Genomic DNA, 17872 nt, shown 5'->3' on the forward strand with positions numbered 1-17872 from the left:
TCTATTATGCATGTCTCCTGCTCAACATGGTTTTAATTCACCTATCTCCTTGCAGGACAAAGCTGCTCTTCAGCTTCTCAAATGATATCCATTGGCACCCATCCCACCTCCCTCTATTACATTCACAGCCAATCTGTAACAACTGTAGGGGATAATCCCCACTGAACAGTGCAGGAGCTAAGTGGAAAGGAAAGAACAAACAACTGGATTTTTAAGGGAACATGTTACATATCAGGCCTAATCACCAAGCAGAAACGGAAAGCACTTAAATTTAAATTTTTCATAAAATTTTTAGATCAAATGGGGAAGTATGTAATCCTGCAAATGAAAAAGTAGTACCTAGGTGGTTGTCAAACCTTCAATAGACCTAGTAATTGCAACTAACTACAAATGTACTTAAAATGACCTTTATCAAAACCAAAGGCTGGCAAGACTGAATTATCTTGTACTACTGGATTTGGTAGGAAATAATCTGTATTCTTTCAACTAAGTACAATTTTGTTGTTGTTAACCCAGCATTTACACACCAGTTCTACCACTTAGAATAGGACATATAAGTCTGAGCAAGTCACTTAGCCTCTTGGAGCTTCAGTTTCCCTCATGTGCAAAAAGAAGAATAACGATATCTGACTTATCTACCTCACAGTTATAGAAAACAGACAAAATAACAGAAAATCCCTGAAAACTCTTAAAGCACTATTCAAGTGTAAGATAATACCTCAGCATCATCACTTTACAGTCCTAATACCTTCAAGTTCATAACTACATATTTATTACATGTGTTTAATTAAAAACGCTTTTTAATATCACATAAGTAAAAAAAAGTTTAGCTTTTAAAAAATTACTGAGCAGTTGAAAAACCGAAATAAAACATTAAAAGGTAGTAATTATTATTGAGTTTAAAAGTATACCAGAGAAAAAAGCAAATAATAAGTTCATTCAAAAGTAAATGTTAAAACCCAAGAGAAAACTAGGACAGTTTTAATTTAATCTTAACTGTAACGCAAACTCATCCATCATTCAATACTCTTTACCTTGTAAGAGACTTGCAATCTGGAGAGATTTCTGAGATGGATGTTCTTTCAGAATGTCTAAGACAGTTCTACCTAAGCTATCTTTTATGTTGGCATCAATTCCTGAAAGAAAAAGAAAAACCCACTAGATGTACACAAGTGGGGTATCATTAGAAGATACAGTCAATACATAACTGCTCTAATTTCAAAAGTATACAGACCAAGTACTTAAGGTGATTTTTTAAAATTAAGACACACACACACACACACACACACACACACACACACACACACATGATTTTAGTAAGAAAGAAGGTGGGAGACCACTGATGCCAAAGATTAGGAACATTCTCGATAATGAATTAACTCTTAAAGGGCACTGATCCATTCATTAATATTGTTTTTTCAGATTATAGCTAATTGAGGTTATAGCTAGTTAACTAATGGTAGCCTATCAAGCTGAAAAATATTACTGATTTAGAATTTAAATTCTTAAAGTATAATGGTCATTTTATATATTCTGTATAATATGGTAAAAATAAAAATAATGTACCATGTAAGTAGTATAAGAACAGTCTTAGAATACTTTAGTATTCACAAAAGTTGAAAAAGCAGGATTATTTTGAATTATTGTCCAAATACAAAGTCAAATATTTAATATTTATTTATGCAAGATTATATTCAATGTCAGCAACACTCATCAAATACCTGGTGAGCAAACTTCTTAAAGTTTGTAACTGAAATACCTTTGGAATTATTTTAATTCTCAAATGTTTATTGTAAAGAGATTTTATTGTAAAGAGTATAATGTAGCAAACAGCAAAAAGTTTATAAACTTCCCAAATATCTAAGCACAAACAAAGCCAGGTTTCAGGATCTAGCCTCAACAGTTAGTTCATTATAATAAAATTATTAGTATTTGCTTAAATTTTTATGGAAATGTGTTACCTGCACAAATTTAATTGGTTGCCTCATTTATTATATCATTGTGTTACATATCAAAGTTACATATACATGAAATTTTAACTTCACGTAAGAACAATCACAATGCAATAGTCTGCCAATACTTTTCATTTAACATTTTTACTGAGGAAAATAAACACACTAAATATAGTTTAAAACACAGAAGACTCACGTCAGTTGTTTACAAGCATAAATTTGTATCCATGCCTTATTATTTGAATATTATTTTTGTATACAGCAGGCTCATATTAGTTATCTATTTTATACATATTAATGTATATATGTCAATCCCAATCTCCCAATTCATCACACCACCACCACATCCGCTCCCCACCGCTTCCCCTCCTTGGTGTCCATACGTTTGTTCTCTATATCTGTGTCTCTATTTCTACCGTGCAAACTGGTTTATCTGTACCATTTTTCTAAGTTCCACATATATGCGTTAATATACGATATTTGTTTTTCTCTTTCTGACATACTTCACTCTGTATGGCAGTCTTAAGATTCATCCACGTCTCTACAAATGACCCAATTTCATTCCTTTTTATGGCTGAGTAATATTCCATTGTATATATATGTACCACATGTTTATCCATTTGTCTGTCAATGGGCATTTAGGTTGCTTCCATGACCTGGCTATTGTAAATAGTGCAACAATGAACATTGGGGTTCATGTGTCTATTTTTTTTTTTTACATCTTTATTGGAGTATAATTGCTTTACAATGGTGTGTTAGTTTCTGCTTTATAACAAAGAGAATCAGTTATACGTATACATATGTTCCCATATCTCTTCCCTCTGGCGTCTCCTTCCCGCCTACCCTCCCTATCCCACCCCTCTAGGTGGTCACAAAGCACCAAGCTGATCTCCCTGTGCTATGCGGCTGCTTCCCACTAGCTATCTATTTTACGTTTGGTAGTGTATATATGTCCGTGCCACTCTCTCACTCTGTCACAGCTTACCCTTCCCCCTCCCCATATCCTCAAGTCCATTCTCTAGTGGGTCTGTGTCTTTATTCCTGTCTTACCCTCAGGTTCGTCATGACATTTTTTTTTTCTCATTTCATATATATGTGTTAGCATACGGTATTTGTCTTTCTCTTTCTGACTTACTTCACTCTGTATGACAGACTCTAGGTCCATCCACCTCACTACAAATAATTCAATTTATTTTCTTTTTATGGCTGAGTAATATTCCATTCTATATATGTGCCACATCTTCTTTATCCAGTCATCTGATGATGGACACTTAGGTTGTTTCCATCTCCTGGCTATTGTAAACAGAGCTGCAATGAACATTTTGGTACATGACTCTTTTTGAAATGGTTTTCTCAGGGTATATGCCCAGTAGTGGGATTGCTTGGTCATATGGTAGTTCTATTTGTAGTTTTTTAAGGAACCTCCATACTGTTCTCCATAGGCTGTACCAACTCACATTCCCACCAGCAGTGCAACAGTGTTCCCTTTTCTCCACACTCTCTCCAGCATTTATTGTTTCTAGATTTTTTGATGATGGCCATTATGACCGGTGTGAGATGATATCTCATTGTAGTTTTGATTCGCACTTCTCTAATGATTAATGATGTTGAGCATTCTTTCATGTGTTTGTTGGCAGTCTGTGTATCTTCTTTGGAGAAATCTCTATTTAGGTCTTCTGCCCATTTTTGGATTGGGTTGTTTGTTTTTTTGTTATTGAGCTGCAAGAGCTGCTTGTAAATTTTGGAGATTAATCCTTTGTCAGTTGCTTCATTAGCAAATATTTTCTCTCATTCTGAGGGTTGTCTTTTGGTCTTGTTTATGGTTTCCTTTGCTGTGCAAAAGCTTTGAAGTTTCATTAGGCCTCATTTGTTTATTTTTGTTTTCATTTCCATTTCCCTAGGAGGTGGGTCAAAAAGAACCTTGCTGTGATTTATGTCATAGTGTTCTGCCTATATTTTCCTCTAAGAGTTTGATAGTTTCTGGCCTTACATTTAGGTCTTTAATCCATTTTGAGCTTATTTTTGTATATGGTGCTAGGGAGTGTTCTAATCTCATACTTTTACATTTACCTGTCCAGTTTTCCCAGCACCACTTACTGAAGAGGCTGTCCTTTCTACAATGTACATTCCTGCCTCCTTTATCAAAGATAAGGTGACCATATGTGCGTGGGTTTATTTCTGGGCTTTCTATCCTGTTCCATGGATCTATATTTCTGTTTTTGTGTCAGTACCGTACTGTCTTGATTACTGTAGCTTTGTAGTATAGTCTGAAGTCAGGGAGCCTGATTCCTCCAGCTTCGTTTTTTGTTCTCAAGATTGCTTTGGCTATTCGGGGTCTTTTGTGTTTCCATACAAATTGTGAAATTTTTTGTTCTAGTTCTGTGAAAAATACCAGTGGTAGTTTCATAGGGATTGCATTGAATCTGTAGATTGCTTTGGGTAGTAGAGTCATTTTCACAATGTTGATTCTTCCAACCCAAGAACATGGTATATCTCTCCATCTATTTGTATCGTCTTTCTTTCATCAGTGTCTCATAATTTTCTGCATACAGGTCTTTTGTATCCTTAGATAGTTTTATAACTAGACGTTTTATTCTTTTTGTTGCAGTGGTAACTGGGAGTGTTTTCCTGATTTCACTTTCAGATTTTTCATCATTAGTGTATAGGAATGCCAGAGATTTCTGTGCATTAATTTTGTATCCTGTTACTTTACCAAATTCATTGATGAGCTCTAGTAGTTTTCTGGTAGCATCTTTAGGATTCTCTATGTATAGTATCATGTCATCTGCAAACAGTGACAGCTTTACTTCTTCTTTTCCGATTTGGATTCCTTGTATTTCCTTTTCTTCTCAGATTGCTGTGGCTAAAACTTCCAAAACTATGTTGAATAAGAGTGGTGAGAGTGGGCAACCTTGTCTGGTTCCTGTTCCTAGTGGAAATTCTTTGTTTTGAAAGATTGGGGATGATGTTGGCTGTGGGTTTGTCATATATGGCCTTTATTATGTTGAGGTAAGTTCCCTCTATGCCTACTTTCTGGAGGGTTTTTATCATAAATGGGTGTTGAATTTTTGTCAAAAGCTTCCTCTGCATCGATTGAGATGATCATATGGTTTTTCTCCTTCAATTTCTTAATATGCTGTATCACATTGATTGATTTGTGTATATTGAAGAATCCTTGCATTCCTGGAATAAACTCACTTGATCATAGTGTATGATCCTTTTAATGTGCTGTTGGATTCTGTTTGCTAGTATTTTCTTGAGGTTTTTGCATCTATGTTCATCAGTGATATTGGCCTGTAGTTTTCATTCTTTCTGACATCCTTGTCTGGTTTTGGTATCAGGGTGATGGTGGCCTCGAAGAATGAGTTTGGGAGTGTTCCTCCCTCTGCTATATTTTGGAAGAGTTTGAGAAGGATAGGTGTTAGCTCTTCTCTAAATGTTTGATAGAATTTGCCTGTGAAGCCATCTGGTCCTGGGCTTTTGTTTGTTGGAAGATTTTTAATCACAGTTTCAGTTTCAGTGCTTGTAATTGGTCTGTTCATATTTTCTGTTTCTTCCTGATTCAGTCTTGGCAGGTTGCGCATTTCTAAGAATTTGTCCATTTCTTCCAGGTTGTCCATTTTATTGGCATAGAGTTGCTTGTAGTAATCTCTCATGATCTGTTGTATTTCTGCAGTGTCAGTTGTTACTTCTCCTTTTTCACTTCTAATTCTATTGATTTGAGTCTTCTCCCTTTTTTTCTTCATGAGTCTGGCTAATGGTTTATCAATTTTGTTTATCTTCTCAAAGAACCACCTATTAATTTTATTGATCTTTGCTATCATTTCCTTCATTTCTTTTTCATTTATTTCTGGTCTAATCTTATGGTTTCCTCCTTCTGCTAACTTTGGGGGTTTTTTGTTCTTCTTTCTCTAATTGCTTTAGGTGCAAGGTTAGGTTGTTTATTCGAGATGTTCCCTGTATCTTAAGGTAGGATTGTATTGCTATAAACTTCCCTCTTAGAACTGCTTTTGCTGCATCCCATAGGTTTTGGGTCGTCGTGTCTCCATTGTCATTTGTTTCTAGGTACTTTTTGATTTCCTCTTTGATTTCTTCAGTGCACTTCGTTATTAAGTAGTGTATTGTTTAGCCTCCATGTGTTTCTATTTTTTACAGGTCTTTTCCTGTAATTGATATCTAGTCTCATAGTGTTGTGGTCGGTAAAGATACTTGATACAATTTCAATTTTCTTAAATTTACCAAGGCTTGATTTGTGACCCACGATATGATCTATCCTGGAGTATGTTCCATGAGCACTTGAGAAAAATGTGTATTCTGTTGTTTTTGGATGGAATGTCCTATAAATATCAATTAAATCCATCTTGTTTAATGTATCATTTAAAGCTTGTGTTTCCTTATTTATTTTCATTTTGAATGATCTGTCCATTGGTGAAAGTGGGGTGTTAAAGTCATCTACTATGAATGTGTTACTGTCGATTTCCCCTATTTTGGCTGTTAGTATTTGCCTTATGTATTGAGGTGGTCCTATGCTGGGTGCATAAATATTTACAATTGTTATATCTTCTTGGATCAATCTCTTGATCATTATATAGTGTCCTTCTTAGTCTCTTCTAATAGTCTTGATTTTAAAGTCTATTTTGTGTGATATGAGAATTGCTACTCCAGCTTTATTTTGGTTTCCATTTGCACGGAATATCTTTTTCCATCCCCTCACTTTCAGTCTGTATGTGTCTCTATGTCTGAAGTGGGTCTCTTGTAGACAGCATATATATGGGTCTTGGTTTTGTATCCATTCAGCCAGTCTGTGTCTTTTGGTGGGCACATTTAATCCATTTACATTTAAGGTAATTATCAATATGTATGTTCCTATTCCCATTTTCTTAATTGTTTTCGGTTTGTTATTGTAAGTCTTTTCCTTCTCTTGTGTTTCTTGCCTAGAGAAGATCCTTTACCATTTGTTGTAAAGCTGGTTTGGTGGTGCTGAACTCTCTCAGCTTTTACTTGTCTGTAAAGGTTTTAATTTCTCCATCAAATCTGAATGAGATCCTTGCTGGGTAGAGTAATCTTGGTTGTAGATTTTTCTCCTTCATCACTTTAAATATGTCCTGCCAGTCCCTTTTGGCTTGCAGAGTTTCTGCTGAAAGATCAGCTGTTATCCTTATGGGGATTCCCTTGTGTGTTATTTGTTGTTTTTCCCTTGCTGCTTTTAACATGTTTTCTTTGTATTTAATTTTTGACAGTTTGATTAGTATGTGTCTTGGCGTGTTTCTCCTTGGATTTATCCTGTATGGGACTCTCTGTGCTTCCTGGGCTTGATTAACTATTTCCTTTCCCATATTAGGGAAGTTTTCAACTATAATCTCTTCAAATATTTTCTCAGTCCCTTTCTTTTTCTATTCTTCTTCTGGGACCCCTATAATTCGAATGTTGGCGCGTTTAATATTGTCCCAGAGCTCTCTGAGACTGTCCTTGGTTCTTTTCATTCTTTTTTCTTTATTCTGCTCTGCAGTAGTTATTTCCAGTATTTTATCTTCCAGGTCACTTATTCGTTCTTCTGCCTCAGTTATTCTGCTATTGATCCCTTCTAGAGTATTTTTAATTTCATTTATTGTGTTGGTCATCGTTGCTTGTTTCACCTTTAGTTCTTCTAGGTCCTTGTTAAATGTTTCCTGCATTTTCTCTATTCTATTTCCAAGATTTTGGATCATCTTTACTATCATTATTCTGAATTCTTTTTCAGGTAGACTGCCTATTTCCTCTTCATTTGTTAGGCCTGATAGGTTTTTATCTTGCTCCTTCATCTTCTGTGTTTTTTTCTATCTTCTCATTTTGCTTATCCTACTCTGCTTGGGGTCTCCTTTTTGCAGGCTGCAGGTTCATAGTTCCCGTTGTTTTTGGTGTCTGTCCCCAGTGGCTAAAGTTGTTTCAGTGGGTTGTGTAGGCTTCCTGGTGGAGGGGACTAGTGCCTGTGTTCTAGTGGGTGAGGCTGGATCTTGTCTTTCTAGTGTGCAGGTCCACCTCTGGTGGTGTGTTTTGGGGTGTCTGTGGACTTACGATTTTAGGCAGCCTCTCTGCTAATGGGTGGGGTTGTGTTCCTGTCTTGCTAGTTTTTTGGCATAGGGTGTCCAGCACTGTAGCTTGCTGGTTGTCGAGTGAAGCTGGGTGTTGGTGTTGAGATGGAGATCTCTGGGGATTTTCGCCATTTGATATTACGTGGAGCTGGAAGGTCTCTTGTGGACCAGTGTCCTGAAGTTGGCTCTCCCACCTCAGAGGCACAGCACTGACTCCTGGCTGCAGCACCAAGAGCCTTTCATCCACACGGTTCAGAATAAAAGGGAGAAAAAGTAGAAAGAAAGAAAGAGGATAAAAGAAAATAAAATAAAGTAAGATAAAATAAAATAAAGTTATTAAAATATAAAATGATTATTCAGAAAAAAAAATTTTTTTAAGTAAAAAAAAAAACAAGAAACAGATGGATAGAACCCTAGGACAAATGGTGTCAGCAAAGCTATACAGACAAAATCTCACATAGTAGCATACACATACACTCTCACAAAAAGAGGAAAAGGGGAAAAAATAATAAATCTTGCGCTCGAAGTCCACCTCCTCAATTTGGGATGATTCATTGTCTATTCAGGTATTCCACAGATGCAGGGTACATCAACTTGATTGTGGAGATTTAATCTGCTGCTCCTGAGGCTGCTGGGAGAGATTTCCTTTTCTCTTCTTTGTTTGCACAGCTCCTGGGGCTCAGCTTTGGATTTGGCCCTGCATCTGCGTGTAGGCCACCGGAGGGCGTCTGTTCTTTGCTCAGACAGGACGGGGTTAAAGGAGCCGCTGATTCGGGGTCTCTGGCGCACTCAGGCCGGAGGGAGGGAGGGGTACGAAGTGCGGGGCGAGCCTGTGGCAGCAGAGGCCAGCGTGACGTTGCACCAGCCTGAGGCGCACCATGCGTTCTCCTGGGGAAGTTGTCCCTGGATCCCGGGAACCTGGCAGTGGCAGGCTGCACAGGCTCCCGGGAGGGGTGGTGTGGATAGTGACCTGTGCTCGCACACAGGCTTCTTGGTGGTGGCAGCAGCAGCCTTAGCATCTCATGCCCATCTCTGGGGTCCGTGCTGTTAGCCGCGGCTCGCGCCCATCTCTGAAGCTCCTTTAAGCAGCGCTCTTAATCCCCTCTCCTCACGCACCAGGAAGCAAAGAGGGAAGAAAAATCTCTTGCCTCTTCGGCAGGTCCAGACTTTTCCCCGGACTCCCTCCTGGCTAGCCGTGGTGCACTAACCCCCTGCAGGCTGTGTTCAGGCTGCCAACCCCAGTCCTCTCCCTGCGCTCTGACCGAAGCCCGAGCTTCAGCTGCCAGCCCAGCCCGCCCTGGCGGTTGAGCAGACAAGCCTCTCAGGCTGGTGAGTGCAAGTCAGCACCGATCTTCTGTGCAGGAATCTCTCCGCTTTGCCCTCCGCACCCCTGTTGCTGCGCTCTCCTCCATGGCTCCGAAGCTTCCGCCCTCTGCCACCCGCAGTCTCCTCCCGCGAGTGGCTTCCTAGTGTGTGGAAACCTTTCCTCCTTCACAGCTCCCTCCCACTGGTGCAGGTCCCATCCCTATCCTTTTCTCTCTGTTTATTCTTTTTTCTTTTGCCCTACCCAGTTACGTGGGGAGTTTCTTGCCTTTTGGGACGTCTGAGGTCTTCTGCCAGCGTTCAGTAGGTGTTCTGTAGGAGTTGTTCCACGTGTAGATGTATTTCTTATGTATCTGTTGGGAGGAAGGTGATCTCCGCGTCTTACTCTTCTGCCATCTTCCCCCTCTCTCGCATGTGTCTTTTTGAATTATGGTTTTCTCTGGGTATATGCCCAGGTGTGGGATTGCTGGGTCACATGGTAATTGTATTTTTAGTTTTTTAAGGAACCTCCATGCTGTTCTCCATAGTGGCTGTATCAATTTACATTCCCCCCAACAGTGCAAAAGGGTTCCCTTTTTTCCACACCCTCTCCATTATCCATGCCTTTTGATATTAAAAAAATCTGACCTCAGTTCCAATTTTATTTCAGTCATAATATACATATGGAGACAAATAAGCCTACTTTGTTTTTCCTTCAAAGCTTTCCCTCTAAAAGGTTCCCTTTAAATCACTGCAGCTTACAAACAGTAGCTACTCAGTTGATGAAGTAACTAGAAGGAGAATTTACCTGAAGGACAGGGAACTCTAATTTCTGTTTACCATTATTCACAATATAAAAACCTAGGGAAAGTAGTACGTTCTTTAATAAACCAAGCAATTGTCTTAACTTCACGGGGATCAGTTCCACCCTCCTATAGAAGGCAGACATTTCCTTTTCTTTTTGGTAGTTTTTATTTTAATGTGATTTAAGTGTATAAAGTTATAATTTCTAAAAGCTTTTTATTAAAGTATCTACTGAGTAAAGGAAGGTACACATTGTTATCAGTTTTTTTCCCTAAACATTGAGGCTCAATTCTACATGGTATGAATACGTACCTGCTATTTAGAGTGAAGGTAAGAAATAAGGGTGATTGTCAAGAAAAAAAAAAAAGTGTCATTTTCCTATGTCTACTCCTGAAATACAAATAGTTTTTGGCAAGATAAGCCTCATGGAGAATCAAGATAAGTTCCATGGAGAATCATGATAGTTACCTGTTTCTAACAGAACTCGCACAACATCTACCTTTCCAAACAAAGCTGCTTCGTGAAGTGCACTCCCTTTTTCTGTCTGGAGAAAAAAAAAAGAAGAAGGAAAAAGAAGCACAGTTGCATTAGGAATGCTTAGGTTAAAAAATTCTGTCATTTTATGTATTCATACATATTCTCTGTAATCTTAGCACTCTGACAGAAAGGTAGTGTGAAATAAAGAAGAGATTCTAGAAACAAAACCCAAAAGCTTGAGTTTGTGAAACACCTCTGCTTCTGTGTAGCCATTTGACCTTGTTATGTTGGTAATCTTCCTCATCATAGCATTTATAGTACTACATTATAATGTTATGTGATTGTCTATTCCCTTTAATAAACTGTAAGTTTAGTGGAAATGTAGATATCTATTTTTTTCATCATGGTATCACCAATGCCTAGAAAAAAGTACCTCAAAAATGTAGACATTTAAGAATTATTTTGAGGGTAAAAGGTAGAAGAAGGTAGGAACATAACATAGAAGACAAGAATATGTAAGTATTGCAGGGAGAGATTGGTTTCTGCCTTGAGGAAGATAAAGGAAGATTTCAAAGAGGAAGCTTTTTAGCTATACATTAAAAAAAACTTTTTTCCTCTCAAGAATTTTAAAATGTCTACCAGGTCCTTAGTATGTGCACATGTCTCTGCGTGTTAAACTGAACACTGTCATTATGGCAACTTTGTTCTCTTGTACTAAAAGTAATCTCTAGTATGGGATTTTCATCTCAATACAAAAAAGAAATATCACTATAAAATACTATATAACGTAAAAATGTTTTTAATTAATAAAATATTATTGTATAATTAACCCAGTATAAAATGGTTTATAAATGCATTGTTAAGGAGGCTTGAGGACCACTGAAGATCTATCAATGTGATCTGAATTTATTGCCAAAAAGGTATAACTGAAATGCACTTGATTTATAATTTTCTGGGTATGATATGTATAGACACTAATAAACATGGAAATAAAATAATTTATAAATATATATAGCACTATACAGAAGGAAAATTAAACTGTAGAAACTTATGCAGCTCCTTAAAACAATGTTTCAATGTGTGGCATAAAAAGTTAATTTTTTTCACTCCCTAAAAAATATCCCTTGAAATAATCTAATTCTTCTCACTCTCATTCTATGTCTTTCAACCAACTTTCTTACTAATAATTTGATTTCCTTCAAATTTTCACAAAAGTTTGGACTTAATGTTAGAAAAACCCTTCCTGGAATAGCACACCTTAAAATTCTGAAAAACTAAACAATATTTTAAATATAGAGATGAAAAGGAAAATGGAATTCCTCAGAGCCTGGGGAAGGCTATGAGGGACAGAAAGTATGAATCCAGGCATTGAGCACTGGAAGAAGAATTTGTTCAAGGAAATCTACCAATCCCTGATAGATTAGTATCTGGGCTTTAACCAAGGTGGGACTGGGAGGGGAGCAGGAGACAAAGTCTGAAGCTCAAGCAAGCTGAGAGGATAGATCAAGGACTCCTACAAAAATTAAAACCCCCAAAGAACAACAGCCTCAGTAAAAACAATAAAGTAAAAATTAAAAACTTGTTACAAAAATCTGTTGCAGAGAGGGAAAGTAAGATTTTAGCTCTAAACAGATTAGAATGACAGAAATAAATCCCACTGCTCTAAGAATTCCTAACCACAATTCTGTCCTCACAAGGGTTTGAGGCCAAATTTAACACAATCTCTGTGCCCCTCAGAGCCAAAAATGTAGAATAAAGTGATTTGGGTTCATAGTACCAGAGGCAGACATAAATGCTTAGCAGAAGCAGATATAAATCCTCTCTGAAAAGATACACTTTAAACTCAGGCCTCCAAGAGTTCCAAGAGTTAAAGCTTTAAAAAACACAAATTCAAATTTAGAAACCACTGAACATGAAAGGAAATAAGTCACTATGAGTAAGAAATAGTAGAAACAAAAAAGAAGATAATGGACTTCTCTGGTGATGCAGTGGTTGAGAATCTGCCTGTACAGTACAGTCCAACTATACTTTTGTTTGTACTGTCCAACAGTACAGTCCAACTATACTTTTGGACTGTAAAAATTAGTCAATCTTTCCAAACCCATGGTTGATGTAATTAGCTTCTTTGATAAGAGAATGTGAGAACTGTCAAAATGGAATGGATTATTCTCATAAACTTAAGGGAAACAGTGGAACTAGGAACTATTTACTGCTATCCCAGTATTATCACAAATAGTATAAAATTTAAATAGGTCAAATTTATAGACTTTTCCTTTTCAAAATATAGGTTAATTCCATAATATTTTGTAATTTATCATCCCCTACCTTGAGTCAGCATCTACTCTTCTCATTCAAATTACTTACTACCATTCTGTTCACCTCAGCACTCTCCCCCAAATCCACAATCCATAATTGGCCAAACGTTGAAAAACCGTGTTCTCATGAAACAATATTTAGTCTAAAACATTCTAAAAGCAAGTGTAATGTATACAAAGAAATAACACTAGGACTTCCCTGGTGGAACAGTGGTTAAGAACCTGCCTGCCAATCAATGCAGGGGACATGGGTTCGATCCCTGGTCTGGGAAGATCCCACATGCCACGGAGCAACTAAATCCGTGTGCCGCAACTACTGAACCTGCGCTCTAGAGCCCGCGAGCCACAACTTCTGAGCCCACATGCCACAACTACTGAAGCCCACATGCCCTAGAGCCCACGCACCACAACTACTGAGCCTGCGTGCTGCAACTGCTGAAGCCCACGCACCTAGAGCCCATGCTCCGCAACAAGAGAAGCCACTGCAAAGAAAAGTCTGCACACCACAAGGAAGAGTAGCCCCCCTCACCGCAACTAGAGAAAGCCTGCACGCAGCAACAAAGACCCAACGCAGCCAAAATAAATAAAGAAAGAAAAAAGAAGGCAGTCTTGGGAGAGAGCTGACACTGGCTGTGGATGCAGGAGCAAATGGGCCCACAGCCCTCAGTGCCCCTAAAAAAAAAAAAAGAAATAACACTAAAATAGGTGAACCCAAATTTGGGGCCTGCTTTTCCAATGGATCAAATTTCTCCATTTCTTTAAAATTAATCATTTAAAATAAACATAGTTTCTGAATAGACAATTATGCAGTTGATAATATAGTAACACTTCAATATTTATACAGTAAACAGATATGAAGCACTCACAACGTCTTAGCACCTTTCAGGGAAAAAAAAAACCTCCAATCACAATTAGTGATGAAAACAGCTTAGTGAGAAGACATGACCTGATATATATCTTAATGCTGAATTGCTGATAAAAGCAAAAGAAATTCTCTCTCCAATTGGAAATGGCTATTAAAGTTAAGTCTCAGTAGCACCAAAACTGAGAAAAACAAATGGTAGGAAAAGGGGAGAGGATATAGAAAAGAATGTTCCTATTTTTAAGCCCTGGGTTTTAGCTTCCTTTTTGGTTTGGCTGTATGTATTTCCCTGATACATGAAAGCTCAATTACGCATTTAAAGAGATCCTTGTTATATTTTATCCAAAACCTCTAGATGTTTCAAAATGGCTTTTTGGGTTGTATTCTAAGAGTGCCAAAACAGCAGACAGAAAGGGGATGTGAAGATGTCAGTTTGCCTGCACTGGTTCCCCCTTCCAAATTTAACACTCTAACCATAGCCCTTCTGAAGCTTGCAAAAGAGAATGACCAGATAAAGGAAGACCAAATTTTTTATTAAAGGAGAAAATAAATAGAACAAAGATATAAAGTGGGATTGTGATGATGATCAGTAGAGAAAATAGCACAAGTAGCAGGGAAAATAAAAACTATTGAGAAACAAGACCCACTACCAAAAGAAGTAACAACCAGTTAGTAAAGATAAACTTGATACAGAAAAAAGAAGAAAAGCCAATGAGAATGGCATTTAACACAGAAGTAACAACCCCTGATGCCCTGGTTGGTACCAATTAGCCCTGTAGGCATCTCTTGGGATGAAAGGTAAGAACTTAAAAGATAAGAACATCCTAGCCTTTGTAAATGAATAAATGTCTAAACAACTTGAGAAGCAACAGATCCTTTGTACCCTACATTAGCTAGACTATATCCAGAGTACTGTGTTCAAGCGTGGATACTAAACTTTCACAGGAACATCAACAGATTGGAATATGTCCAGAGAAGAGCATCCCAAAACAAGAATCTAGAAAAACATCATGTGAAGAATAGCTGAAAGTTATAAGTAGGTTTAGACTGGGGGTGGAAATGGCATAAGAGAAACAGGATGTGTCTTCAAAAAACTCAGAAATACCATTTCCCCTATTCTAAAGAAGATCTCTTCCTCTCCTCCTATTTAACTAGGGACTTCTGGCCAATATCTTTACCTTTCCTATCTTCCTTCACTTCTGTCTCAGAGGAAGCATCCATTCCCCTCATTAAAGCTAATCCTCGTGCTCGCTTCGGCAGCACATATACTAAAATTGGAACGATACAGAGATTAGCATGGCCCCTGTGCAAGGATGACCCACAAATTCATGAAGTGTTCCATATTTTTATTGCATAGCATAGGGAACTCTACTTAATGTACTGTGGTAACCTAAATGGGAGGGAAGTCCAAAAGGGAGGGGATATCTGTATGTGTATGGCTGATTCATTTTGTTGTGCAGTGGAGGCTAACACAACATTGTAAAGCAACCATACTCCAATAAAATTTTTTTTAAAAAAGCTAATCCTCCACTTGTGCTTTTTTTCCTATCATTTTCTGCTTCTTGAATTTTGCTCATGAAGTATCTTCACCATTTTCTTGCATCCTCAATTTCAGTCTCTTCATTGGATCCTTCCACTCTCCATAAAAATACATACCTTTTCACTATCTACCAAAACAAACAACCATAGAAACTTCCTGTGAACCTGCTATGATTTCAAGCTTCTATCCCATATCTCACTTTTCCTTACTCCACACTTTATTAAATATCATCTTCCCTTTTGAAGGCAAAATTTTTGTCTATTCTGTTGGTGCTATATCCTCTGGCACATAGTAGGCAATGCCTGGCACAGAGCAGGCACTCCATAAATACATGGTGAATGGATGAATTGATTATTATAATTGTACTGTCTTGGTTAGTTACCTCTTGTAACTAACTGCTTCTTTACAGACTTCTTTTCCAGAAACTACCTGAATAGTCTTTATTTGGCTTCTTCTCTCTCACTATAGTCTCTTTCTTGTAAACCCATCTGTTTCCATGGCTTCATCTCTCACTTCTCTGAGCTAGCACCATTTAAGTGGCACATCCTAAGAAAGACTTCCCCAACCCTTCATTCTCAAACACAAGAACCTGCTTTTTTCCTTTATACCACTTACTGCAATTTGTAATTTTTGTTTGTTTATATGTTTATTTTCTGTTTTCACACCCAGGCTCTCAACTCCATAAGAGTAGGGAACAAATTTTCTTGTTGATGTAGCATGTGCCTGGTATCCTCTCCTCAGAAGGCTGGAGGGGATATGGTGTCCTGAAAGGGAAACTAGGGGGAAGGAAACAGAGTTGCTAAGGTGGTAAGTGAGACAGATCAGGGAAGGCCTCGCTATTAAGGTGACATTTGAGCAGATACCTGAAGAAAGTAGAGGAGGAAGTCATGCAGGTTAGTAAGGCAAAGGCCTTATGGTAGTAGCACACACAGTGTGTTCCAGCAAGAGCAATGAGGCCACTGTGGCTGAAACTATATGAAAATGGCAAAGAGTAGCAGGAGGTAGCTTCAGGGAGAGTGAGACTAGGTCAGATAAGACACTGTCAGCCACTGTAAGGAGTGTGGCTTTTGTTCCAAGTGAGCTGGAATACCAGTGAAGGTTTCTGAGCAACCTGATTTAGTTTAATGGGATCACTTATAGCTGCTTTGTTGAAAATAGACTGAAGGAGTCTGTTATGGACTGAATGCTTGTGCCTCCCCCCCAAATTCATATGTTGAAGCCCTAAACCCCAATGTGACCGTATTTGGTGACAGGGACTTCACAGAAGTAATTAAGGTTAAATGAGGTTGTAAGGGCGGGAACCCAATTCTATGGGATTGGTGTCCTTATAAGAGGAGGGGGAAACATCAGAGAGCTCTCTCCTTCTCTCTCCATTTGTGCACAGAAAAAAGGTCGTTTGAGGACACAGGAGAAGGCAGCCATCTACAAGCTCTCACCAAGAACCAAATTGGCCAGAACCTTGATCTTGGACTTTCCAGCCTCCAGACAGTGATAAAACAAATGTGTGCTGTTTAAGCCACCCAGTCTATGGTATTTTGTTATAGTAGCCCAAGCAGACTAATACAGAAGCAAAGGAAGAAGCAGGGAAACCAGTTAGGAGGCAAGAGATAATCAAGAATTGGGCTCTGGTGGTAGTAGTGAAGGGAATGAAAAGTACTGAAATTCTGGATATAGTTTGAGCACAAAGCCAATAAAATCTGATGAAGAACTAAATTAAAATGTGAAGAAACCCTAAAGTTTTGGGGCCAAACAACTAGAAGAACAGCACTACCATCTGCTGAAATGGGAAATATTGGAAGATGGACAAATCTGGGGAGAAGGGGTTATGGAGGCTAAATACTCAGTTTTTGGAAAGCTGAGTTTGGATGCCCATTAGCATCCAATAGACATGTCCAGCAGACACCTAATTTAGAGTTTACGGTAAGGTCCAGGATGAATAAATAAAATTTTTATTGTTAGATAAAGATGTCATTTGAAGCTGAGAGACTGGATGAGGCCAACTAGGAAGTAAGTAAAGACAGAGAAGAAAAGAGGTTTAAGTACTAAGACCTGGGAGACTCAGATGCTTAGAGACCAGGAAGATGAGAACGTCATCAGATTACATTATAGGGACGTCACAGATTACATTATTAGTCCCTCCTATTGCATGCCCTCTGCCATACAACACTGCAGCTCTTTGCACTTATGTGGGTGGAGTATATATCCCTACCCCTGGATTTGGAGCTTGGTTTGTGACTTGCTTTAGCCAATGGATGATAGCTAACATGATGCAAGCAGAGGCCCAAAGTGTGCTTGCTTGGTTGGGCTTAGGCCATGTCCTGACTAGTCCCAGGAGGAAGATAATAAACACATGGAGCAGAGCTGCCCAGACTAACTTACAACATAAAACAAAGCTTCCCCAGCTGACCTGTAACTTAAGAATGAAAAAAAATGCTACTGCTTATGAATGTCTGAGATTTCTGTGCTTATCCTACAGCAGTATTGTGGCAATAGCTAAGAGACAGTAACAGAGTTACAGAGTTCCAATGTAAAGGTTCATTGGGAAGGAA

The 17872-nt window shown here is 38.3% G+C and overlaps 1 protein-coding gene and 1 non-coding gene across 17 annotated transcripts in view; one reads left to right on the forward strand and one right to left on the reverse strand.

Moving 5' to 3' along the window:
- The window catches only part of ANKS1B (ankyrin repeat and sterile alpha motif domain containing 1B), a 1163282-nt gene that overhangs the window by 960706 nt on the left and 184704 nt on the right, over positions 1-17872 (reverse strand). For all 16 annotated transcript variants that reach the window (XM_067697640.1, XM_067697639.1, XM_067697638.1 and 13 more), the window contains exons 5-6: positions 10598-10673; positions 1035-1136 (exon numbers count right to left, since the gene is read on the reverse strand). In XM_067697640.1, coding sequence (XP_067553741.1) covers positions 1035-1136; positions 10598-10673 — 178 coding nt within the window. The remainder of the gene's footprint in view (positions 1-1034; positions 1137-10597; positions 10674-17872) is intronic.
- On the forward strand, positions 15028-15131 carry LOC137203110 (U6 spliceosomal RNA). The gene has a single exon (XR_010932939.1). It is a non-coding gene; the product is annotated as a U6 spliceosomal RNA (small nuclear RNA).

Source organism: Pseudorca crassidens, chromosome 11 (genome assembly GCF_039906515.1).
Source record: "Pseudorca crassidens isolate mPseCra1 chromosome 11, mPseCra1.hap1, whole genome shotgun sequence".
Taxonomy (NCBI): Eukaryota; Metazoa; Chordata; class Mammalia; order Artiodactyla; family Delphinidae; genus Pseudorca; species Pseudorca crassidens.